Source organism: Solenopsis invicta, chromosome 7, assembly GCF_016802725.1.
Source record: "Solenopsis invicta isolate M01_SB chromosome 7, UNIL_Sinv_3.0, whole genome shotgun sequence".
Lineage (NCBI taxonomy): Eukaryota > Metazoa > Arthropoda > Insecta > Hymenoptera > Formicidae > Solenopsis > Solenopsis invicta.
Window position 1 is genome coordinate 983,115 of NC_052670.1, and position 24,383 is coordinate 1,007,497.

The 24,383-nt window shown below is 40.2% G+C and overlaps 2 protein-coding genes across 12 annotated transcripts; both read right to left on the bottom strand.

Annotated features, from left to right (window-relative positions):
- Positions 1 to 459: 459 nt before the first annotated feature.
- Positions 460 to 17,331, bottom strand: LOC105193539 (zinc finger protein 91). 10 transcript variants are annotated; one of them, XM_039451799.1, is made up of 12 exons: positions 16,118 to 17,329; positions 14,408 to 15,327; positions 8,791 to 9,648; positions 8,131 to 8,364; positions 7,788 to 7,988; positions 7,268 to 7,687; positions 6,692 to 7,174; positions 5,882 to 6,169; positions 4,903 to 5,355; positions 4,365 to 4,501; positions 3,583 to 3,698; positions 460 to 3,494 (listed from the first exon to the last, which is right to left on the bottom strand). In XM_039451799.1, the coding sequence occupies exons 2-12, from the start codon at positions 14,639 to 14,641 to the stop codon at positions 1,438 to 1,440; spliced, it is 5,481 nt and encodes a 1,826-aa protein (XP_039307733.1). In that variant the 5' UTR covers positions 14,642 to 15,327; positions 16,118 to 17,329; the 3' UTR covers positions 460 to 1,437. The 10 variants fall into 10 exon arrangements, with proteins under 10 accessions (XP_039307733.1, XP_039307734.1, XP_025991457.2 ...); XM_039451800.1 differs by having other exon boundaries at positions 3,586 to 3,698; positions 14,408 to 17,331; XM_026135672.2 differs by having other exon boundaries at positions 14,408 to 17,329.
- Positions 17,332 to 18,529: 1,198 nt separating this feature from the next.
- LOC105193541 (isocitrate dehydrogenase [NADP] cytoplasmic) lies at positions 18,530 to 23,915 on the bottom strand. 2 transcript variants are annotated; one of them, XM_011158033.3, is made up of 3 exons: positions 23,289 to 23,915; positions 23,000 to 23,170; positions 18,530 to 22,547 (listed from the first exon to the last, which is right to left on the bottom strand). In XM_011158033.3, exons 2-3 carry the CDS (start codon positions 23,012 to 23,014, stop codon positions 21,336 to 21,338), a joined length of 1,227 nt encoding a protein of 408 aa, XP_011156335.1. In that variant the 5' UTR covers positions 23,015 to 23,170; positions 23,289 to 23,915; the 3' UTR covers positions 18,530 to 21,335. The 2 variants fall into 2 exon arrangements, with proteins under 2 accessions (XP_011156335.1, XP_011156334.1); XM_011158032.3 differs by having other exon boundaries at positions 23,000 to 23,915.
- Between the last annotated feature and the right edge of the window lie 468 nt (positions 23,916 to 24,383).

Genomic DNA, 24,383 nt, shown 5'->3' on the forward strand with positions numbered 1-24,383 from the left:
ATTTAAAGGCATGTATTCAACTGCACCTTTTCTCATTATTTGAAAAAATAATTGCGATTTATACAATTATATAATAGATAAAAGCAGAATTATTTTACTGTAAATGATTAGTGTATTTCATGTTTTAATATTTTAATACTATCATCTTTACATTCGTTTTACATATATATATAAGATTTCTTAAAATGCATAAAAAAGTTAAATAAAATGTTAATAATTTTAACCAGAACATTAATTTTGTAACTTTTAACAATTTGTTACATTTTTATATGCAGCTTTTCGAGCACATATAATATCTGCGCGTACCATATATTTATAACATAATAGTATACAGAAGAGATAAATATTTCCGTTAAAAAAATAGTTTTAATTCGACGGAGCTCGCAAAAGCTTGCAAGATATGTCAAAGTCATATAAATACTTACATGAAATATATTTTTAGATAAAACAACACAAATATACATATATACAGTATGAGCATTTATTATCATATTGTACAAGTCTGGTAAGGCTTCAAATAAATATTTACAATAATGACCATCGTGCATTAATGATCATTGTTAAGATGGGCATCTGACTTTTTTTGAAAAATCTTCGCTATTTTAGTCATATAAAAATTCCAATTGCTTCGAATAAATAACGAAAACTGACATAAACTGCTTCGAATGTAAAATATCCGAACCTTTTTAAATTGCTTTATATATATTTGAATTGTATTGAACTGCTTCAAACATATGTAAAATCAAACGTGGCAATTTCTCTGATAATTTTATATACCTAAAAAAGTCAATTATAGTAGATCTTGATTGCGATACAATATTGCATAAAGTCAATTCAAATCATCTTTGATTTTCAAGATTTTAAATATATTCATAACTTCAATTTGAATTTTTTGAACATATTAAAATATTACAGACTTTCAATTGTGTTTTTTACTAATAATATAGAAACCATTCAAAATTTTATCATCATATTTAAAATCAAAATAGAAAAGTGAGTCAAAGTATAATAAACCCATTATTAACCAACATATTAACAAAATATATGGCGTACAATGTATTAACTTCACAGAGTATGCTTTCTCTTTCTCATACACACATTGCCATTCGAAATTACTAAACAGTAAAATACAAAAAAAAATTAGAAATCAATATAACTGGATAAAACACTCCGCATGTACATTATCGTCGAAAATCGAATTTTTATATGTACCTTTAATTTTATAGAAATAAGATGTGCAATAAATTGATATATTTCATTACTTTTAAACAAAAATAAGATTGCAAATTTTTACAATACGTATCGATCTATGATCATTTGCGAGGTCAACTACATCGTCTACCAATATCGGACCAGTTTCTTACGTATAAAAAGGCATATAAACATTTTGCGAACACAATAAATCGCATGATCGCGATCGCTAGATAAAAGTTCGATTTACGTGGCAAGACGATGCTTAGTTTCGCCTGTGTTTGGGTCTATGATAACCTTCTCCTTGGTAGCCTTCATTGTCGAGGTGGAAGTACGTAGAGAAAGAGAGTTGACCGTTTCTGTGAGTGGTAGGAATCTACCATCCTCGCATTCCTTGAACAATAATTCCTTCAACCGCTGACCCTTTTCACTCTTGCTGTTGGCGGATACCTTCTCCATCGTTAACGTAAGCATCTCGACTATAAGATAAGATTCGGGTTTGTACATCCTTGTAAAGTGCAGCTTAATGTGCTCACCGATGTTCTCGTCTTTTCGCGGAATGTAGTCGCAATGCGGACACGACGGCGTCATGCGTTCGATGCCATGGCGACGTTTGTGCAAGTCCATGATATCTTTATCGATAGTGGAAAACGGACAACTCAGGCAGCGGATCGTCTCCGCGTCGGCGTCACCCATTGATGAAATGATGCCTTTTTTTTGCATCAATAGTAAACTTTGCTTATCCTGATTAGAGGGTTGCAGGGTAGCATTATTGACAGAAGACAATACCGCAAGCGTGTTAACAGCAGACGATCGCGAAGACTTGCGTGACGATGTTGCCGTACCTGCATCGATGAAGCTATCGCTATCCACTGAAATTCGGTCGTCCTCAAATTGTCTGCGAGATGCCTGCGCTTCCGCGTTTGCCTGGTGTTTCTTCAAATGCTGTATGTAATTCGCATAGTATTTCACCGAGTAGTCACACGTATCACAGCGATAGCGTTGTTTTGCACCGTGCAAAGTCAGATGAACCCTATATTGCTCACGCTTTTCAAAAGCGGACGGACATTTGTGACATTTGTAGCGCTTTTCCTTCAAACGGCCGTTCCGTAGATAACCTGGATAAACAAAGTTTGGATTGCCACGCATAAAGACACCGAATTGTGGATCCGGTGATGATTGCACTGGAGATTCGGGACAAGATGTCGGAGTAGTTTCAGCAATGGGGGTAGATGATAGTTCCGCAGTCGAACTTTCGCTGGATTCATTGTGCCGTCGATGTACTACCTGATGTTTCAATAGATTTTGTGCTGTTTTCGACGAATAATCGCAATCATTACATTTGAACCGATTATTTGAACCGTGAAGCGTCATGTGGTACTCCAAAGCATCTAATTTGAAGTAACGAGCTGGACACTTGGCGCACGTAAATACCTGATTTCCAGTTCTTTGAACGGTTGTAGTACCATTGATATAGTTGTTCGCATTCTCATTGATCTCAACGACGATCCACGCGACATTCGGCCCACTGTCAGTGTCCCGATTATCCGTCTCGACGCATGCTGTCGCAGGCGGAGGATAACGCTGCGAGTGACCGTACAACGACAACAAATATTTGGTGCGCTCCTGATATTCTGTCGAGTGCGCCTTTTGATGAGCTATCAAATGCGCCGGTTGTCGCGCTGCATATGAACACCATTGGCATGAATACGCTAGTTCCGTGGTGTGGTACCGCAGATGAATACGCAACTCTTTCTCGCACAGAAATCGCGCCGGACACTTGCCGCAGCAATGCACAAGACGGGAATCCTGTAGATCAGGCTCACTACCTAACATAGGAGTTTGTGGCATGCCAAGTAGAGTGGCCAGATCATTCGCCTGTTGGGCATCAGGTCGTGTTTCATCGACAAGACAATGAACGGTACCCAGAGATCCCGCATGCATTTCTGTATGTGCGGTCATGACCTCCCGACGCGAGCAAGTAAAGCTACAGTCTGTACAGGCGATGAAGGGTCCCTGCGTTGGCATGTCTACATGCATTGTCTCATGATCAAGCACCTCCGCACGTCGCGATGAGATGAACGGACAGTGGCGACACTTGAGCATCTTCGTCAGAGTGCCATCTAGCTTCGATACCCAAACCAACGGAGCATCCGGAAGGGCACGAGTATCTAGAAGAAGCGACGGTGGTGGAGGCGGTGACGACTGAGCTTCCGTCATCTTTGAAGATGCCGTTACATTGTTACGCGACGTTATCTGAATTACTTGTTCTATGGACGATTCGTCTTTTGTTTGTGAAACACCTGTAACAAATATTTCAATTGCGACGAATGTTCGCGAATGTATATTTGTACAAATCGTTCGATGAATTGTGCAATTTATAAAACTTACCACCTTCGGAAATTGATATTTGTTGCAATTTATTCTTAGAAATTTGAACATCCGTATTTTGCTGATGCATAGCTGCCAGCTCTTCCCCGTGGAGTCTAGAGTGCTCCAATAATTCTCTGTAATAATAAAAGAATAGCGCAATTGCATTATATGTCACATTATATCATTACTATATAATACAGACTGTGTATACATAAAATACTATACATCTTTTATTACTGATAAAACTCAACATTTCTTAATTTCAAAAGAAAATAAATGATAACAATAAGTGTAAAAGGCTCTCACAAATAAATTAGAAAAATAAATGCTTCTGTGAGCCGATACCGATTGTTTTTTGTATAAATCATGTCATTATGGAGCATAGAATTGAATTGTCTCATGAGTTTGTTTGGGATAATATCACAATTTTGGACGAGAAAAGTGTTAAATAAGAGAAAAAATTACACAATAAATATTAGTAAGTACTAAGACCTAGCTCTAAGGCTTTTCTTGTATTATTAGATAAGAGACTAAAGTTTATTAAGTTAAAGTTTATTATTTTGGCTAAACATTATAGTCTTGTAAATTTTCAATTGTACTGAAGAGGACTCAATCACGAGTCGAAACGTCTGCTGTTGTTTTTGAGATAAAATAAACCACTTGGTTTACACAAGAACAACCAGCTGATTGTGAATTCACAAAAGTATTTACTTTCTTGATTAATTAATAATAGAATTAAATTATGAATTTAAAGAAAAGAAATGTTCACGTTAATAAAGTAAGTTACCAGCGACACATACGCCTTTGTTTTAACGTAGTATGGACAAAGATAGCATTTAAATATAGCTTCTAAGGTTGGCCGATGGTTTAGCCTATGAAGAGACAGAGTAGCAGCGTCCGATGCTGAAAATGGACAATCCCCACAACCAAATGGATTCTGCAAAAAATTAAGTAACACATTAAATTAGAATGGATTAGTTTTTCGTCAGTTATTATACTGTCTTCAAGCACAAAAATTAAATTAACTACTGATAAATTAAAGCATATTAAAAATAAAAGTAAACAGAATACTAGTTAAACAAAACTTAAGGAGATACTGGCGATAGATTTCACTAATTAGATTATCATTTTCAGACACAAAAATAGTTTAATCTTTTTATTGAACATAGAATTATAAATTCTTTTCTACATTTTAAGTATAGAGCATAATGCAGAATCAACAATTAAAAAAAAAAAATAAAAGCTTTTTGTTACTGACCGTAACTCTTTTACGATCGACATTTGCTACTCATAAAACTTGTAAACATTAAATTATAAAATTTTAGGCATAGAACTTACCCTTTCTTCTATGAACTCATGATCAGCAGATTCGTAATGAGATTTAACATGCAACAACACGTTATCTTTGTTGGTATCTCGGTAATTACAACGTTTACACTTCCACTGAGTGCGTTTACTCTCATCTATCGCTGGAGATATAGAGACCGCACCACCACCACTAGGAGTATGTATATGCATCGTAATCGGACTGTTCTTCAACAGAGACTGTCCACGACTTCTAACCGCTGCTTTGAGCGGTGGTGGAGGTCGCAGACTTATGTCTACATTTTGAATATTTTGATTTGCCTCACTCGACGGAATAATCGTGATAGAAGATTGCGACGTCGGGCCAGTCAACGGAACGTACTCTTTGTTGTCCACAATCACCAATTTCGTCGGCATTTCTTCAGAATTTGTTTCTTCTATGCTACGCTGTTCCATACGATCTTCGTCCCACGATTGCTGTTCTACCTGGAGCAAAGATATTTCACCATGTAAATAAAATTTCACAAAAGAATGAGCTAAACGAAATGTTCGATGTCATGAAATCGTCTTTTGTTAAATTTGATGATTGACTAAAAAATAAAAAATAAATTTTACAAATTGATCAATTAAAAAATGCTTTCAAGTATTTGTAGCATCAAGTGGATCGCACCCTATATCACCAAGAATTTTGTATCGCGCTCATGATAAACCGGCGAATTTCGTTCGATTTTCATACAATTCTCGAAAATATCGATCGAATTTTCATGGAGAAAGATATGATCGGTATTTTCTGTTTATTAATTACTAAGAATATGCTTACAAATAAGTGTTACAATGCAATAGTGAACAAACGTCCGAGCGCCGTGGCCAAATTGTGGTGCCGAGATTCTTTTTTTTTTTTTTATCGTATGTACATTGCCTCTTTGGAAGGCAATTCTTCGTTAAATTATTGCATCTATGTGAGATAAAAGAATAATGAATTATTTTATGTAACTGAGATTCATTATTTCACCTGTGCGAGATATTTGTTATATTTGGAATAATTCCGTCGACCTGTCTCATCCGTCATGAGCACTCTGGCGCTCGTATGCACTGCGTCTTTAGCCGCTTTAAGCTTAATATGTTTTGTGATGTCCCATCGCCAGTTAGAACGATACGCGCACATTGAACACTCGAACGGCTTCCGGTTTAAATGACCGACTATATGTACGTGAAAGCGACTTGCGGTGGAAGCCCAAAATGGACAATGGGGACATTTGAATACTCGTCGTCCGCTCGGATGTGTCGGACCACCTTCAAACTGACAAAAGTTTTTTATCGTAATAAATAAAAACTGTAAAGAATTAAAAACGAACTAGAAAGAGAGATGCTCGACATCCACTATGCAATATGTAAAGCACATTCTTAATAATAAATGAAAAGAAAAACAACGAGGCTCGCTCTAGTTTCTAATCAACGCCTACCATTTCGCGATACATAGAGCTTCTTTATGCATACTCCTACAAAATATCTTGTGCTAACAGTAACAATCACAGCAACAGCAACACTTGTAGGTCTTTAATAACTATTTTACAGAAACGAGAAATTATAAAACACATAGCCAAAATAGAAGAATATGCACATAGCAATAAGAATTTACTTCCCCAATAGAATTGTCAAAAAATGCCTTCTACAAACAACTTTTCAAACTTTAATTGTAATTTATACAGACTTCCTGACGACGTTCGCATCTAGAGTCGCGGTTGCGTAGCAGGGTTCTTATTGTAGGCATATATATGTATATATTTATATAAATTATTATTATTATTATCAAGCACCGTACCGAAGGTCCAGAAGAATTTAGTCCTCTGAGATTCGCGTCCCAATCCAATTGCGACGGAAAAGAGTATTCGTCACGATACGAGGTCATGCGGACGTCCGAGCGAGAACGATTCGTTACTTTCTCTAAACTACTATCGATGGACGGCGTTGCGTCGTTGCGCGAATGGCAGTATTGCATATGCATTTGGAGATCGGTTGTACTCTTGCAACGTCTTCTACACTTAGGGCAACGTGTCGTGCCCACGGACACGCTGAGCGCGGTGTGGTGTGTCTGTTTGTGGCAAGCTAGCTCCTCCATGCTACTAGCTTTAAACGTACACCAGCATTTCAAGTCGTTCTCATTACTTACAGCTACCTCCGGCACACCGTTATTAATCGACGTCGCGGTCGTCGTTAGTTTTTCCTTCAGTTTATCGAAGAAGGAGGCATTCTTTCTCTCGAATACCCCAGCGGCAGTATTGAAATTCCTCTTCGAATTCGCGGCCTGAAAACGGACGACGGGCAACACCGAGATATAAGGCATCATCACATGTGTAACATTTCTAACATTTGAACAAAAGAAATGATTTCAACCAACCTCCTTGTTCATCTTAGCTAGCTCCGTATCCCTCGCGATTTGCGCCAGTTCAGGTCTCACTCTAACGCGCGGAACTTTCAATAGGGTCGTAGGTGGGCCGCTACTGTTGACCGTGTTATTGGACTTGGTGCTCGCTAGGCTCAATGGAATTAACATCGGCAGTGGCTTTCTTGGCTTCGATGGAGAAACCGGCGCGTGACACTCCGCTAAATGACGCTGCATCTCAGAGTCCCAGGCTGTTATAAATTGGCAGCCTTTCTCCTCGCATTTTAACGCGATGCACTCGGCGTTGGCCAGGGCGCTTTTCTTATCGTCTATCGAAATTAGCGAGTGATCTGATACGAACGAATCGGAAGAACCGACCGAGGTGGTTGTACTTCCACTTTTATTTAAAACTTCTCGAAAGTCACTGGCTCCAACCTAGCGAACATTATAAATACGTTATACCGAGTGATTAAACAAGCGGAATGTCGTAACGCGAGCGAAATTACAATTATATATGTATATATGCTTATAATACCTGATTGTAACGTTTTGGACTATTTCGTGGCTTACGTTCGAAAGCGTTATTACTTTTGCGGTTGATCTGACCGACAGGTGGGTCATGATGATACGACTCATGCACCGTTAAGCTCTGACGGATATCAGCAGTAAAATTACATGCACGACATTTGAAAGCACCTCCACCTCCATGATTCCGCATGTGTCTTTCTAGATTCCACTGAAAAACAGCGTTAAAGGCACACATATAATCTATATAATCTCAAAGTGTAATCGCAAGCTTCTTCAAAACCCTGGAAAGTTATGCTGTCTGATATGCTTAACACATCGCTGGGAAAACCAAGTAGTAGAGAAGAACAAACCTTATACGCTGAACTAAAATCACAAGCATCGCACTTGATCATCGGCATAGAATGATATTTAACATGCTTAGTATAACGCGCTCTGATGTGCGTCACGTAATCGCATTTTGCGCATCGAAAAAATTTTCTTTTCAAATGATGCACTCTTTGGTGATTTTCAAGATCTTTCACGTTCAATGCGACATACGAACACGCAGGGCAACGATTTTCGACTGGACTGTGCCCGTTTTTGCCCTAAAAATTACAATAAAACATATTCCTGCGACCTATGAGTGTGTGTGTGTCTTGATATGATTGTTTCGCTTAGCTTTTTTTTTTTTTTCGTCGTTCACTACGGAAATTACGGCAATTGCGGCAAAATAACGCACAACGGTAACAGACTGCGTCCCTGATGACTCGTATTTATCGTTATCGGATACCACCCTCCGGTTTTAAAACGGAACTTTCTCCCGGTCTCGTCGCACTTTCCGTTTTAAAAACGGCCATGTTTAAAGGGAAGTAAGGGGAGTGAAAGAGTGTGAGAGAGTGAGAGTGAGAGAGAGAGAGAGAGAGAGGAAATAAAAACAAAATAAATAAAAAGAAATTTAAAAGAAAAGCACAAGAACGCGAAACACAGCAGATCTGAGAAAAGTGCAACACAGCATCCCCATGGGTGCTCACCTTATATTTGTGCTCCTTTCGCAGATGCTCGAAATAGGCCTTGATACTGGACAGCATTTTCGGCGGATCGCAGGTCTTGCACTCGTAAGACGCCTGGCCGTTTGCCTCGACGTCGATCGTCTCCGCGGAATTCACCGCGACGTTCACGTCAACGTCGATGTCGACATCCACGTCGACGTTGCCGTCCAGCGTCGCCTCATCGTCGTCATCGTCGTCGTCGTCGTTGTTCTTCTCCTTCATCTCCCCATCCTCTTCCGCCTCATCCTCGGCTACGGCCTCGACGGTGTTGACGGTGTTGACGGCGGTCACCGTTAGCTCGTCGTCGTCGTCGTTGTTGTTTTCAATTCCGTCCATCGCATCGTGCGTCTTACTCACAGCGTCAGACGTGTCCGTCGTCGTCGTCGTCGTCGTCGTCGTCGTCGTCTTGGTCGTGGTAGTGTCTTTGCCCTTCTTCGCGTCGTATCTCTTCGCATTGTGCTCCACCTCGTGACTCGCCGCGGCCCGTTTAAGGTTACCTTCCGATCTCGGCGTGGTCGCGTCGGAGGCCTGGGACTCCGTTTTCCCTCGTCTCTGATGCTGCGCCCGCGGCCGCAGGGCACGCAACCGGGGCGGTCTTCCCGACATCTTGGACGAGAGCCGTGCGCTTCCGCGCAGACTTCTTCGCTCGCCCTTGCCCGCTGCAGGAAACATGGCGTGCACACGCGCGCGCGCGCGCGCCTTCACTCGCTCGCTCCTCGCTCGCTTGCTCCTGGATCTCCCTCTCCCTCTCTCTTTCTCTTTCTTCGCGCAGGAATTATTCACCACGTTCTCTATCGTTCGACGCGAGACACCGTCATCGTCGGACGACTCTGGTCTCACCTGGCAATAACGATTACGATTAACGCTTAAATGGCACTCGCTGCACCTTGCCGTTGCCACTGCTCCGTTGCTTTTGCTGCCACCGCTGCTGCTGCTACTACTACTGCTGCTGCTGCTGCTGCTGCTGCTGCTGGCGCATTCACGCGTACGTCGCGCGGTACGGCGACGACGGGGGCGACGACGCTGACTCGTTGCGAACGCCTCGAACGTCCGCCCGATACTCTTGCGAGTCAAGAGAGATTAAAAACCTTTATCGGAGCGATATCGCGGCGCGCCGATTGGGCCTGGCACTCTTTCCTACATGTATCGTTATTGGGTCGTAACAAGTTTTATTTATTTATTTTTATTTTTTTGCCGTCGTCGTCGTCGTCGTCGTCAGCCGTCGCGTCGTGGACCCGAACAAATTCTGATTCGCATTAGGGAAACACTAACCGGAAATAGTATAACGTGCGTGTCCGCGTAGCATACGTCTGCCTCTCCTCACGATGGAGGCTGATGGAGGCGACGCAGACACGCGGCCAGCGACAACGGCAATGGTGGTGGTAACGGTGGTGTGATCCGCCATATTTTCCTTTTTTCTTTTTTTCCCGCCGCGAGTAAAATTCGAAAAATCTCTCTCCCTCCCGCCATCCGAGAAAATAATTCCGCGTAACGTTCGCCGCTGTTCTCCTCGATCCAAGGCGCGTTCGATCTCTCCGTCTTTTTTATCCTCTCCTCCCGCTCCTCCGCCGCTTCTTATACCAACTCTCCTCTTTCGTTAGCGGAGCCGTCGCTTGCGGTCGCCGCTCTAATCGTCGCGACATCGCGAGACCGGATCTATCGTCGACCGGCATGGCAGCCGCGTGTACGTGTAAATATAAATAAGCGCAGGAGCGTATTGGAATCGTCGCGGTACTCCGTTTTTCGCGAAAGGAGGAGGACGGGATTGCCATCCGGTCGTCACCAGAGCCACGTGAAATTAGGCGCGAACGTAAAACGATTTCGTCTCCCCCCTCCCTTCCTCTCACCCCCTCTTCCTCCCTGGTCTGCCGAGCGCGATTTTTACGATTTTCCGAATTACATTGAAAGACGGTCGCGAAAGACGGATGAGAAAAGGCGCGAGCGATGCCTGGGACGCAGGAAGGCGCAAGAAAAAGGGAGAGTGGGGAGAAGGGAAAAACGGCCGCGCACAGACCTTTCCAACGTCGATACGGCGGCGGCCGGCCCTCGCGTTCCTCTTCCGCTCCAAATGTCGCCCGCACGCATGGACGTCATCGTAAATATGGCCGCGTTTCCAACATCGACGATCGGCGTTCGACCGTTCGACGGCCGCGCGGGCCGCGCGAGCGACGACGCGTCTTGCGCCATTGTGCGAAGCGCAATTTCGTTCTGATGCCCACAGTTGTAAAGGAATTGAATTTACAACGGCGGAACGTTTCAGCTGAAAAGGATCGAGCCGACGTGGCGCGGCGGTCGCCACGACTGACGGATTGACTATTCGAAAACTATCGTCCGGGAAGGGAATCGTGTTGCATGTCGGCTCACGGGATCACGCGTAGATCGAATTTAGAGTCAAGTGGCTGCCACGGTCGCGGAGAACGCCTGCTGCACAGCTTGCCGCGCGGCGCCATGATTAACCCCGGCGCTGCCGCGACCTGCTCTTGCCCACGATATCGGTTGCGTACAATGCTACATATACGCGAAGGAGGCGGAGGAGATAGACGCTTCGTCCGTGATCCGACCGCTTGAGCGAATTGAATACGAACGACGGCGGACGCGATAAGCTTCATGATACGTCTATTCAGCGAATTTTCTATGCCTTAGGAGAGATCGGAGTCAATTGTCATAGTTTTTGAATAATTTTTGAAAAAAAAAAACAAAAATTTTTAAACACTATGTACATTATGATATAATCAGGGTTGGGTAGTTATAAATAACTATAATAGTTGACAACTTTTAACTTAATTAGTTTATTTTTACTAATTTAATTTTTTATTTTAACTAATTATTTTTTAAACCTATAAACTTTAATTTATTTTTTTCCAAGTTAAAAATTTATCTATGTAGCAAAAAATGAATTACAAAAGAAAAAATAATTTCCACATAAAAAACAATATTTCTTTATTATTTTACATAAACTTATTTTACAAATAAAACATTAGATTATTATCATAACTTTGAATAATCTAACTTAAAAAAATTACAAATTTCCAATTAAATATGAATAGTTTACAAAATCAATAACTTTTAATTTAATCTTAACGTAATTTTTGAGTTAATTTTTTGTTCAAGTAAACTTATAACCAATTAACTTTATAAGCCATTAGTTTCAATTTAATTTAGTTATATAAATGTATTAACTTACCCAACCCTGTTCATCCCTAAATGTAATACAACTGTATTTCTCAAGTATAAAAGCAATATTTTTACTTTTGAGTATATCGTACAAAGTTATTTTATTTTAAATAAAGCTGTGAAAATGTGACAAATGCTTTACAGAATGATTGTAAAGGGGATATTTTATCCTTTATCTGTTATTTTTTTATATATCTGTATATTTTCGAGTGGGCTCTAAAGCAGTAATATGGCGTCTTATTTCTTGTGTATTTGTATAATTGTAAATATTCTTACGGTGTAGCTCAAATGTACTTTGCAATACAAAATAAATTAAATTAAATTTTAAAAAATATTACAAATCTTGTTTCTCCTTGTAATATTCCTTTTTTGTTAGTAATAAAAATTTGGTATGAGATGTACGATATAAACTGTCGCAGCCTTGAGCAATGCGACTACCGTTCTTAGATATCGACGTTGAATGTCGATATCTAAGGATAAAGAGAAGGAACGTCGCGACTTTACGGGATCGACGAGTAATCCCTTTTAACCAAGAGGAAAGGAACGAAAGGTCCATTCAGTGCGCCTGCATTGTGACCGACTTTGGCTTCATCATATCCCGATATCCGGTGAACAGCAAGGAAAACGAATGAGGATGATTCGACTGGAAAAGCCCGATTCCAAACCCCGATAGGACATTTATTAAATTGACGAAATCTTACATAAAAATTATAATTTGCAAATATGTAGGTATATTTACAAAAATAAATGTAGAAATATTCACCTTTTATAAAATATTGATAACTATTGGCGTATATAAATTTTGAAATCGTATTTTGGCAAAATTATGATGATATGTCGATTCATTTTAATGGTATACTTGCAAAATTAAATTTAGTAAGAAATTGTTTCATAGTTGAAAAAAATATTTTAGCTATACGTAAAATACTTAAAAATATAAATTAATCTCTCCATATACATGTATACAAAAATACATAATTATTCCTAAATTATAATGTAGAAATACAACAGTATGAAATATTACACATTCATGCATGCAACATTTTAAATAAAAAATCAAATCGTTTTTTTTTAAATAATTGTAAAATATTTATACTTACAAAATTAGTTTTGTCTAATTTTTAACAGAAATATTATTTAGAAATTTTATTTCGTAAAATTACAGCGTTATGATTATTGCAAAATTTTCGTCAATTCGGAATACCATTATTGTACAATACTTGCACAATGTGCCTATCGGGGATAGCAGAACAGGTCACGATAAATGACATAGGGTGGTGTTCATAATCAATTCTTATTTCAAGACCACCATCTTAAATAATGTCTTAAGATGCTAATAAAGCTCTCTGATTGGTTGATGTTGATGATATATTAAGATAGTACTTAAGACGATCTCAAATATAAAAACGGACTATAAATTCCGGCCATAAGATCAATTTTACCAATGCTGTTAACTTTGACCGACCGATTAAACGTCAATCGTGATTGGTTATTTCTGGTTAATTCTACTTACGACAGATGCGATTGGTTAGTTCCAACAGAAAAATCAATGATTCAGTTAATCGAAGATTATAAAACTGACCCATTTAATTGAAAAGTGATTTTTGATAATCATTTTGGAATTATTTTGACACCGTTTTGAGACGTCATCATGACTTTTTGTTCTTAGGATGGATGCGCGTGTGTGCGCGCGCGCGCGTGCAATGTTTCGAATCGACGCGGAGGAATCGTCGTCGCGCCTCGTGGCACGATCGATCCGCTCGGGCGACGGTTCCATCATCTTCGTTCCGCGATCCGTTCCTCACCTTTTCCATCGGATACAACGAGAATATGAGAAAAAGCATCTGAGAACGAAAGAATATCAATCCGTGGCGGCCATATTGCGGGGCCGCGTTTCCTCAAAGTCGGTTCCTCTTCATTTTTCGTTTTCCGCGTCGTTTCTACATTCCCGAGTGTGTTTGCTTTCGCTGACGAAGAGGGAGAGAAGAGGGAGGAAGGGGAGAACAGTTCGCGGATATATTAATAGCGCGTAACGTGTTGTCCCGAGACGATTAATTGAAAACAAACCTTCGTGCCACCTGCGCCACTGAGTATAGTCTCTCGTAGCAGGTTGTCCCGATGCTATGGTACGCGACAATTTAGCATCGTGTCAACAGCGACGAGTAGACTGCCGGCTGAGCGATCGAGCAGCCAAAAGAGCCCTTCCCTCTCCCCTAGGGATGAGGATCCACTAATCCATGCGGGTTGTTCGTTCATTCGGCCATCGCAACGATTCAACCTCGAAAACATCAACGACGCCGACGGTACGAAAAAGATCGTCGTCGCGACGCCGTGGTTCCCTTTCCTCACCTCTCAATTATCTCAATCTCTCCCTCTTTCTCTCTTCCCTCCCAGTCTCCCTCACTCCGCTCCAACTCGTTCTTACCGAACTCTTCGATCGCGAATATCGCTCTTTCGTCACCGGCGTCAGCACTGACCGTCGGAGCGGATAGTGGATCGTAGGAAGACTATACGAGAAGGCGAACGGGCGCGACTCCTTCTCTCCTCCACCCCTCCGCCGCGCCCCTGCTGGGTCGGCCGACTCGACCAGCGGTTGCGAAGGCAATGACGATGGCGCGGCCCGGGCGCCATCTGCAATTCCGATTCTCCGTCCCGACATCGGAGGAAGCGCGTCATTCTTCCGGGCCTAGCTGTTTTGGTTTTCACCGGAAGTCCCCGACGGGCAGTGCCCGAAGAAGCAAAACTGCTCTGATCGTTCGAAAACGGATGTTCGATGAAGCATCACTCTAGTGGCGGCCTCTGAGTACAACGGAGAGATCCTACCGGACCAACTGTTCGAGAGAAATGCATTTTAATGTTGAAAGTATTGAGCCCTCTTCTGTTTTTTTTTCTCTTTTCCAGGACGATTCGTTTCTACTCCCTTCTATTCTCGTCCCGTAGACTGTTCCGTCTTTGTTCTCTCATCCCCTATTTTTATATCGAGAATCCTCTCTTTTGAAGTCCTCGCTTATTATAGTCACGTCTCGTATCGTTCGGTATTATTGCTATTAATTGTCTCTTCCTCCTCGCGAACTCGCTAGCCGCATGCATGCGCGTGGACGGGAGCGTCTCCTCGTCGCTACAGCTCAGGGTCGCCTACTTTCCGGTCCCGATGGAATGACGTCGGTTCCTCTCGACGGTTCTCGGCCTCGGCAAGCCGAGAGAACGAATCCTCGGAGCTTCGCAGATGCGTCGACACGCCGACGTGCATCTCGATACATCCATTTCCTTCGCCGGGGCGGAGCAATGCGCGCTCGTATACAGGGTGTCCCAGGCGTGTCCGGTCGACTCGGAGCCGATGGGTTTCTGTCGATGAGAACGCTGACGTTAGTTACCGTTTATTTACTACAGTTTTCAGCATCACGAACGTCTCACGCGACTGAATGACCAAAATAGGAATTGGGGATGTGACAGATATCGCCCATATACACTCACATCCATAATTATTTGGCGAGTAATTTCATCATAAGAGGAACAAAATACAAAATATGCATGTCGTTACGATATAATTTAAACATTGTGAAACATTTATCACGGTACTATTGAATTTCGCGAAAAAACGAGAAGAAATACGCTATCCTTTGTCCCTGCAGGCCTAATCGTGAACATAGGGAATTCGATTGTTTCTATCCACAGAAATTTTTCGAAATTTCAAAATTAATGAAATTCTGTATCACGTTTTTTTTCCCAAAATGTAGTACAGATATTTGTTTTGGAAACTTGAAAGTGGGTTCAAGAATTTTTAGAAATTTTTTCGAACCACTATAAACAGATGAAAAAGTGATTGGATGCGAGCTGCTCAGGTCAATGAGGTAGCTTTTATCATATCGTAGAGATAGAAGAGAGGGGATTTATCTTCGCCTTGAAGGTTACGTAAGATTACAGTACATTGTAAATAAGTACTCGTTCCGACCGTTTGGACCTCTTTTCTCATTTCGGCATCACGTAAACGAGCGTACGTCACCAAAGTGGATGATGCAGTCAGTAATGGAAGAGACCACCTTTATTTTCGAGCGAGGCATTGCGCGATAACAGCGCTTGATATATGCGCAACGTTGTAAAATAGCAGGACGTTACGCAAACGTGTGCCTTTTACCTGCCGAGACAGTCGCGCGTGCACGCGTCTCGCACCGCCGGCGCCATTGAGGACGCTCCGGAACGAAGTCTGATGATGAGACAGAAAAGAATATGCAGCGATCTAGAAAAAATTATCAGAGACTAGACCAATTCAGAACAATATTTTGCGATTGTTAGATTCGGGAACGACTAAGGAATACAATTATTATTTATAGTTTGACTGTCGATGAATATTAAATATTAAAATTAAATATTTACCTTATATATAAATAACCATTATTTTACGTCCCAGATAGTCAAATATGTTGAAATCTTAAATTTGTGTAGAATTTTGTAAAATTTTTTTTTCGTCAAAGTTTTGAATTACATTTAAATGATTTACTTCTTTGAAAAAGAAAGAGAACAGAAATGTCAAAACGTGTTAATTTGACGTCATATATTGACCAAATTATGACCAGAGAATTACGTAAAATCGACAATATTTTGACTTTTTCGTTCTCTTCTTGGGTTCAACCCAGTTATAAAATGACAATTCTTGCTTAATTCTGCTGACGATTCGCTGATGAATATTTTCGGGTTATGCCGAACGTGAATAATGCAAACGCAGATGATGCCAATTCACCGCGATATCCTGCTTGAATCTGCCGACAAATATATTCGCGTATCGTTGATTCTTGCTCGCTGGAAGTTGACAAAGGTGATTGGGTTAACATACATACGAATTAATATTCAGTTCTGAGAGCTGAATACACAATCGGACTAACATTGATAAATTATCGTTTTCAAATAGATCCGAAGATGTATATTTTTAACGAATATTTGTCTTGCATTTCCGCGCAGAAAGGTAGGTTACGTGTAGTTCAATGCGTGAAACAATACAACGGCAAGGACAAGTTTTTCTCATGACGCAAAAGTCGAAAGTAACAAACGACTCGTCGAAACATAAATATTGTGAAAACTCCAATTGTTTCATTCACCTGTAGTAATTGCCATATCTCTTCTGCGTTCGCGTCAATTCGCGTAATTGCTCTCTCTCTCTTTCTCTCACTTTCTCTTATCTTAAATCGAGAAATGTTATCTCTGGTTCCGCATAGCGGACAAAATCGGAATTTGTACGTATTGCGTTGTTGGTAAAGTAATTACCACCAACTCACCGTTACCGTTCGATGATACATGTAACGTACATCCGGGTGTGTCCGATTAGGGGAAAGTAGGTAAATTGCACGCACCTAAGGGAAATTTATCGCAGTGAAGTGATTTTTAAAGTTGAAATCGATACGAGTACAGAAATAGAAACTTTAAACATTTTTTTATCATTATGTATTGTCATATTGAACAATTTTTTATTTGGTAATGCTATATTCAGCAAAAAGAAGCAAGTGGTTAAACGAAAAAATTTCTCGGGCCTTGGGTAATTGTACGTGCGGTTGGATAAATGGACGCGGAGGAAAAATGAGGTTATAGCCCATTCTTTTAACTACACTACACTGTACTAGTGGCACTATAGTTGATCTCACGTGGTCTCACGCCTTTCAAGATGGATGCGTAAAATTGTCGACGGCGAACTTGATTTGATAAAAAAACAATTACTTGATGACTATTTAATTAAATTTAATAAACAATAGCTCAAAGAACGCAGGGAAAAACGTACTTTTGTTAGGTATAACAAAATTAAATGACTAAAGTAAAAATACGGACTTATTGCCTTATTTTCTGAATGCCAAAATCGCAAGAAAAATCATGATTTTACTTTTTCTTATTTTTTCAATTAACTACGTTTTTAAATGATATAACGTATGGTTATATATTTAAAAAATGCCTTCAGCCTACAAATATCGTCGTGATATAATTTCTATTCATCGGGAAGGTGCCAAACCACGAAGCGTACAATTACCCAGTGCGTACAATAACCCTACTTTCCCCTATTGTCGTGCGACTGTTACGTAAGATGAGAGAATTCATTTTCGCGTAATGCACGAATAATTTATAAAGTTTTCGAAAGGTTAATGAATTCTTCGCAATTAATCAATGCGAGTATAGACCTTTGTACCTTTTAATGTGGCTTCGTCTCATAGACGAAGCCACGTTAAAACATCGCAAGTCACTGTTGAAAAACATAAAAGCATTTTTTATATCTCCACATATTTATAAACTAATTTGATTTTAGTCAAGCTAAGAAGACTTGGAAGTTTATATATTTTCTCTCTAAAGGATTAAAAAATCTATTAGAAGAAATTAATAAAATCAATGAAATAAATATTCAAATATACAAAAAGTTCTGGTGGTTCTTTGAAAGGTAACTTTCATAAAAGTTAATCTAAAAATGCCGCTTCATGCATGGATAATTGCACTAGCATACTTATAAGTATATGTTGGTGCAATTGTCCATGAAATGGCGTCTTTATATTCAATCTTATAATAAACGAGACTATTGAACGAGACATAATAAGTGTTTTTTATTGATGTAATAAAAAAAATGTTTGCCAAGTAAAATTGAGAAGTTATTATACATAACAGACTTATCCTTTGCTTTTTGAATTTATTCTAAGACTGAAGCACACGGCAAAATATATAATGTGTATGGCGATGTTGCAATAAGCGAAAGAAATAATCAGTTTTACTTTCAACGCTTTTATGTGCATTTTAATAACTTCCGTTCTTATTTCATAAATGCTGTTCATAAACGCTACTAAAACTTCCTCTTATTTTCTCAATCGTTGCTGCAAGAATTATTATAAAAATGGAGTCGCATGCATTGATATTGGGATCAATATATTATACTTAAAAGTTGAAAAACTCTGAAATGAACCGCCAGAATTTTTGTGCATACCTAATAGGTGAGTGCAAAAGTTCTGGACTTATTTGAAAAGATAATATTACAGAGTATTAATACTGACAGATACCTACTATGATGACAGATACGATGATACTTATCGTTGAAAAAGTGACGTCAAGATCTGGCTATAAAAAAAAGTTTGTGTCGTTTGAGTTATTTACAGTGCTATTTAGTAAAAATCGGTAAAAATAAGTTAAAAAAAAAAGAAATATTTGCTTGCGATTATAATGTACAAATTTTGGAAAAGAACAAATACAGTAGTTGTTAAAAAACATTTTGAATTCCCAAAATTCATCACAAGCATTTTTTTAATATTCCTTATTTTTGTTGCTTTCAGAAACTTAAAAAATTATAATCACACATAAATAATATTCTTTTTTAGACTCACTTTTGCCTATATAAAGTAGCACTATAAATAATTTAAATCGCATGAATTTTTCATAGACAGTTTTTGACGTCACAGCTTTAGTTTTTTCTAATATAATTTCCATAATATCTGTCAACTAATAAGAATACCAAAAAGGGGATCAAGACTTCCGCATTGATCTGGTAAACTCATAGAAACTCTACAGAAATATAAATTAATAAGATAATACAATAATCAGATTCTTTGTGCACTTTTAAGGCTTTAAAAATTGTAATTTTCCCTTACACTTCAATCCCTCTTTTTATTTAATCGTTGAAAATTATTTTTAAGGCAACTTCATTGCCAATTTCTAGAAGAATAATTGATTGTGTTTGGCAAATTTCTTATGGTTACGTCAGTCTGCATAAATCAGGCTTAATCCAACCAGTGGAATCGCTCGCAACAAAATGTCCAACACGTATAATTCATCATTTTTAATCTTTTAAATGATAAGAAACTAATAAATATACGTTGATTGATAAGAAATTAGTAATTTCATTTATACTAACAAAATAAATGCTAACAAATATTATTTGAGAAGTTAATCAGAGTTTGATCAGTCATTCCAATCAGCGTCCGTTTAAAACCTTTTACTTTAAAAGATTCAAACAAATGATATGTCGATTTGTATGAGAAATTATTGGTTTACTTATCGTGCGTTATTTACTACATATCTTACAGATAACAAAAAAAACTAGACTTATTAAGATTCTTGTAATTACTTATGCAATTCCATAAATTATTCAAATGTCGAAGATATAATTGTTTTCCATCGATTTTGCTCGGATTGCAACAAAATGAAAAGTCCTATCTCGACGTTTAGCACAACATTCGTTTGAACTGTGGGCGAAATTAAGTAATCACGAGTTGATAGCCGATAAACGTAACTGATTAAGAAGCTGTTATTTGCTACGCTAAATTGCAACTTTTTTGAAAAATATTTAAAAAAAATGCAATACTGTATTATTACAATTTTTATATAATATAACCATGAGAATATATATATATATATATATATATATATATATAATAATAATAATAGTAATAATAATGAAATCACGTAATTTTAATGTAAAGATTTGAAAAGCGAGAAAAAATTTCCATACTGTTAGAAAAAAGTTTTTTTTCTTTTTAATTTTCCAAAGATTTTTTTTCACAAGTAGTTACGGCTAATCAACAATGTGTTTTTCGCTTCCTGTTTCTTGCTCTTTATTACCCTTTTGTTTCTTTGAGCACTATTTTATCGGCAAGTGTCTTTCTTGTCACGTTTTTCTTGTCTTCTTTCAGAGTTGGTTAATTTTTATCTCGTCAATTTTCATAAAACAGTAAATAGTATGAAAAGAGGCAAAAAGCAAAAAAATTGAAAGTCAGAAAAGCACAATGTAGATTAACCTTTAATATAAAGTGATTCAAAGTTATTTTAATGAGTTTTTCTATATATATATAAATATGATTTATTGCCTTCTATTAAAAAAATTTATTTAAAAATCTATACAATTATTTATGAATAGATTCGCTTTCCTTAACCAACCAGTGCACAAAACTGTTTCATTAAATCATTTCGTCCATTCGTAGCATTGTATAAATTCTACAATTTTAAAATGTAGCGCTACGACTGACAATGATTTATACCATATTATTTATTTTGCCGAGTTGAATTGATCAAATCACTAGTCAATATCATTATCTTGCCTTTTATATCTATTACATAGCCACGAGGAAAATATGAGGCAATCGACTAGTGACGTTTTACGAAACCAATGGCGTGATCAATGACTCTAAGATAAAATTAAACGCGCTTATGACATGTAGCATAAAACCAAGGAAGATTTGACGTAACTGTGACAATCTTATATGCATGCAATTATATATATATAATGTGCTCGTTGAAGCCTGGTTTTTTCCCGTAACCACGTAAATATTTCTTTTCTTTCATTACAATGCAATGACTTAATACTTGGCTCGTAGGCTACATTCTTCGTTGTCATCCTTCAGTCACGCGTTGAGCTGTTTCTTCAGATTCTCGGCAAGCTTGTCCATAAACTCGAACGTTTCGAGGTAATCGGCCCTGGTGACGTTGCTCATGCCCTTGATACATATGGCGAGGTCTTTGGTAAAGAAACCAGCCTCGATGGTGTCGATGCAAACTTTCTCAAGAGTTTCGGCAAAGTGTCGTAGGCGCGCGTTGTCATCAAGCTTAGCGCGATGCAGCAGCCCGCGAGTCCACGCGAAAATAGAGGCGATCGGATTGGTGGACGTCTCGTTGCCCTGCTGATACTGACGGTAGTGACGGGTGACGGTGCCATGGGCGGCCTCGGCTTCGATGGTGCGACCATCTGGACATAAGAGAACCGATGTCATCATGCCCAAGGAGCCGTAGCCCTGTGCCACCGAGTCTGACTGTACGTCGCCGTCGTAATTCTTGCACGACCATACGAAACCACCGTCGGACTTCATGGCATAGGCCACCATGTCGTCGATGAGCCGATGCTCGTACCATATCTTCTTCGCCTCGAACTTCTGTTTGTACTCCTTGTCGTAGATCTCTTGGAATATGTCCTTGAAACGACCATCGTACTTTTTGAGGATTGTGTTCTTGGTGGACAAGTAGAGCGGATAGTTGCGCGATAACGCGTACTGGAACGAGCTATGGGCAAAAGCGCGAATGCTCTCGTCCGTGTTGTACTGAGCCTGAGCGATGCCAGCTCCGTTGAATTCGTGAACGGTATGCTTGATTTTCTCGCCGGAATCGCCAGTCCACATGATCTCCAGCTTTCCCGGACCTGGCACCACGAAATCCGTAGCCTTGTACTGATCGGCGTGCGCGTGTCTGCCGATGATGATTGGCTCCTTCCAACAGATCACCAGGCGCGGTATGTTCTTGCAGATGATCGCCTCGCGGAAGACCGTGCCGCCCAGGATGTTCCTGATGGTGCCGTTCGGGCTCTTCCACATTTGCTTCAGCTTGAACTCCTCCACGCGTTTCTCGTCGGGCGTGATCGTGGCGCACTTGATGCCGACGTTGTAACGTTTGATTGCCTCAGCGCATTCCACCGTCACCTTGTCGTCCGTCGCGTCGCGATTCTCGACACCCAAGTCGTACGTATGCAACTCAATGTCTAAGTAGGGCAAGATGAGTTTTTCCTTGATCGAATCCCATATGATGCGCGTCATTTCATCGCCAAGAATGTCGACGACTGGTCCTGTCTAAGGGTTGTAAAATATTTACAAAATTACTTGAGAATAAGTAACAAGAATATTTAATAGATAATATAAGAGGGATCCTTCTTTTTCTACATCATTCTTTTTCACACGTAAATTTTATAAATTAACCGAAAAGAAATATTTTAAATACTTTTTTCAAACGTATATAATATCAGACTCGAATTTGAATATTTTTTTTAAGCGGAATATTCCCGAGATTTTCCAATTAGCGATGAATATGTTCACGTAGTTCCAAGTGTAAATAATTAACGGAAGAAAAAGTTCCGAATGACGGTGTAAAGTCCACTTTTCCACGCCCTTTCCCCGAGGCGGAATGTGGAGAGATCGGGGTTATGCCGGTTTTAAAATCCTCTTCCCTCTCAAAGCCACGTCCCACATGAGATGACGGCGTAATTTCGAGGAGAGAGCCGGACTGCGCTCTCGCGCATACTTACCTTAATTTTGGCCATTGTCGCGAACGAGGAGGCGCCGAGAATCTTGGCAAGTTGCGCTACCGACGACGGATTTCTGAGCAGGTGGCGAGGACGATGACAATCCGATTCCCGTACGCCGAACGAGGACGACAACGATGACGCGGTAACGGTCACACCGTGATAACTGGCTGACTGTAACGAGCGTACAGTCCTTATAAAATGCACGTACGGCTGGAGGACGCGGTGGGGGGCATGGAACGGTGCAAGCATGGCAGCCTCAAATATATGTGTATGTGTGAGTGTCACCCACCTCTCCAACGATGCGTACGTGTTTTCTTAATTATTTTCCTCCTTCCCGAATTCCTCTAGTCTTTCACCACAGCTGTTTCGCCTTTCCTTACGTCACACCGACACTTGGCGTTTTCTAAGCATCAATTGTTAGCGCGACAGTCGGCGCGGAGCGTCTAGTCCTAGGTCGATTCGTGATCGCTGATAAGAGATGCAGCTCGTGTTATCTGCTCGCGGTTCAAGTCACATGTCGAGCATTAGAGTTTGTACCCCCCGTTTGCTGCCGAAAGCGAATTCTCCGCTCGTCCCGATCTTGAATTAGATTAAACGAATCTGTCTCACTCCTCGCCTTATTCTCTCCTTCTCGTGCAGTCGGCACGCGAACGCGACGTCGAACCGAACGGCGTCGTCCGAGAGAGAGCCCACGTGGGTCTTGTCCGCTATCGGTTCGTGTTTTTTACGGGGGATGTACGAGATCGTGACGTACTCGCGCGGTCTTGCGTGTTTATCTATCCAATATCGCTTCTCTCCTCGACCTTGAGACCTTGCGGCGCGACTTCGCCGAAAGCCGCCGGAACCGCTTCTTCCCGTCGACGCTATTTCGAGACATCTCGAGACGTCTCACCGTCTGCCGATACAATCGAAAGTAATGAAAGAGGCGACACGTGAATCAACGTGAATACGCGCAAACACGCAAAATACGCGATCTGACGCTTCCCCTCTCCTTCGAAGTTGTGGCGCGCGCGTTTTAGCGGGAGCCGCCATATTGCGCACGGCCGCCAATGGGAAATTTTTCATGTTGGCGACACTTTCGTATCTCGCAATGCGATACGCCGATACGCAGTTCGATTTTCAATGTTTTCAGCGAACATGTCTCTATATAGATCTGTTGTTCGGGTCACGTTATGCTTCGTCGTTAAAACGAGTAGAATTTATAATTAAATATTGAAGAGGAAAGAAGATAAACTAGTTGGAAAAAAACAGGCTGTGCCTTTTCGCGTGAATTTCGAATATCGCTCGGCGGCAACTTCACGTCGGATCGATCGATTGCGTTTTACGAACGCAGTCGTTACCTCGCGGTCGCTTATCTGACGACATGGACGACATCTGACGAGTG

Bases quoted from the DNA above. Each gene is read 5' to 3' on its own strand.
- LOC105193539 (XM_039451799.1), bottom strand. From the start codon at position 14,641: ATGTCGGGACGGAGAATCGGAATTGCAGATGGCGCCCGGGCCGCGCCA. The intron at 7,688-7,787 runs GTATTATAAGCA...AATGTTCGCTAG, and splicing joins GTCCAAAACGTTACAATCAG to GTTGGAGCCAGTGACTTTCG. The intron at 4,502-4,902 runs GTAAGTTCTATG...AATTTTTTGCAG, and splicing joins ATGAGTTCATAGAAGAAAGG to AATCCATTTGGTTGTGGGGA.
- LOC105193541 (XM_011158032.3), bottom strand. From the start codon at position 23,248: ATGCTTGCACCGTTCCATGCCCCCCACCGCGTCCTCCAGCCGTACGTG. The intron at 22,548-22,999 runs GTAAGTATGCGC...TACAACCCTTAG, and splicing joins CGACAATGGCCAAAATTAAG to ACAGGACCAGTCGTCGACAT.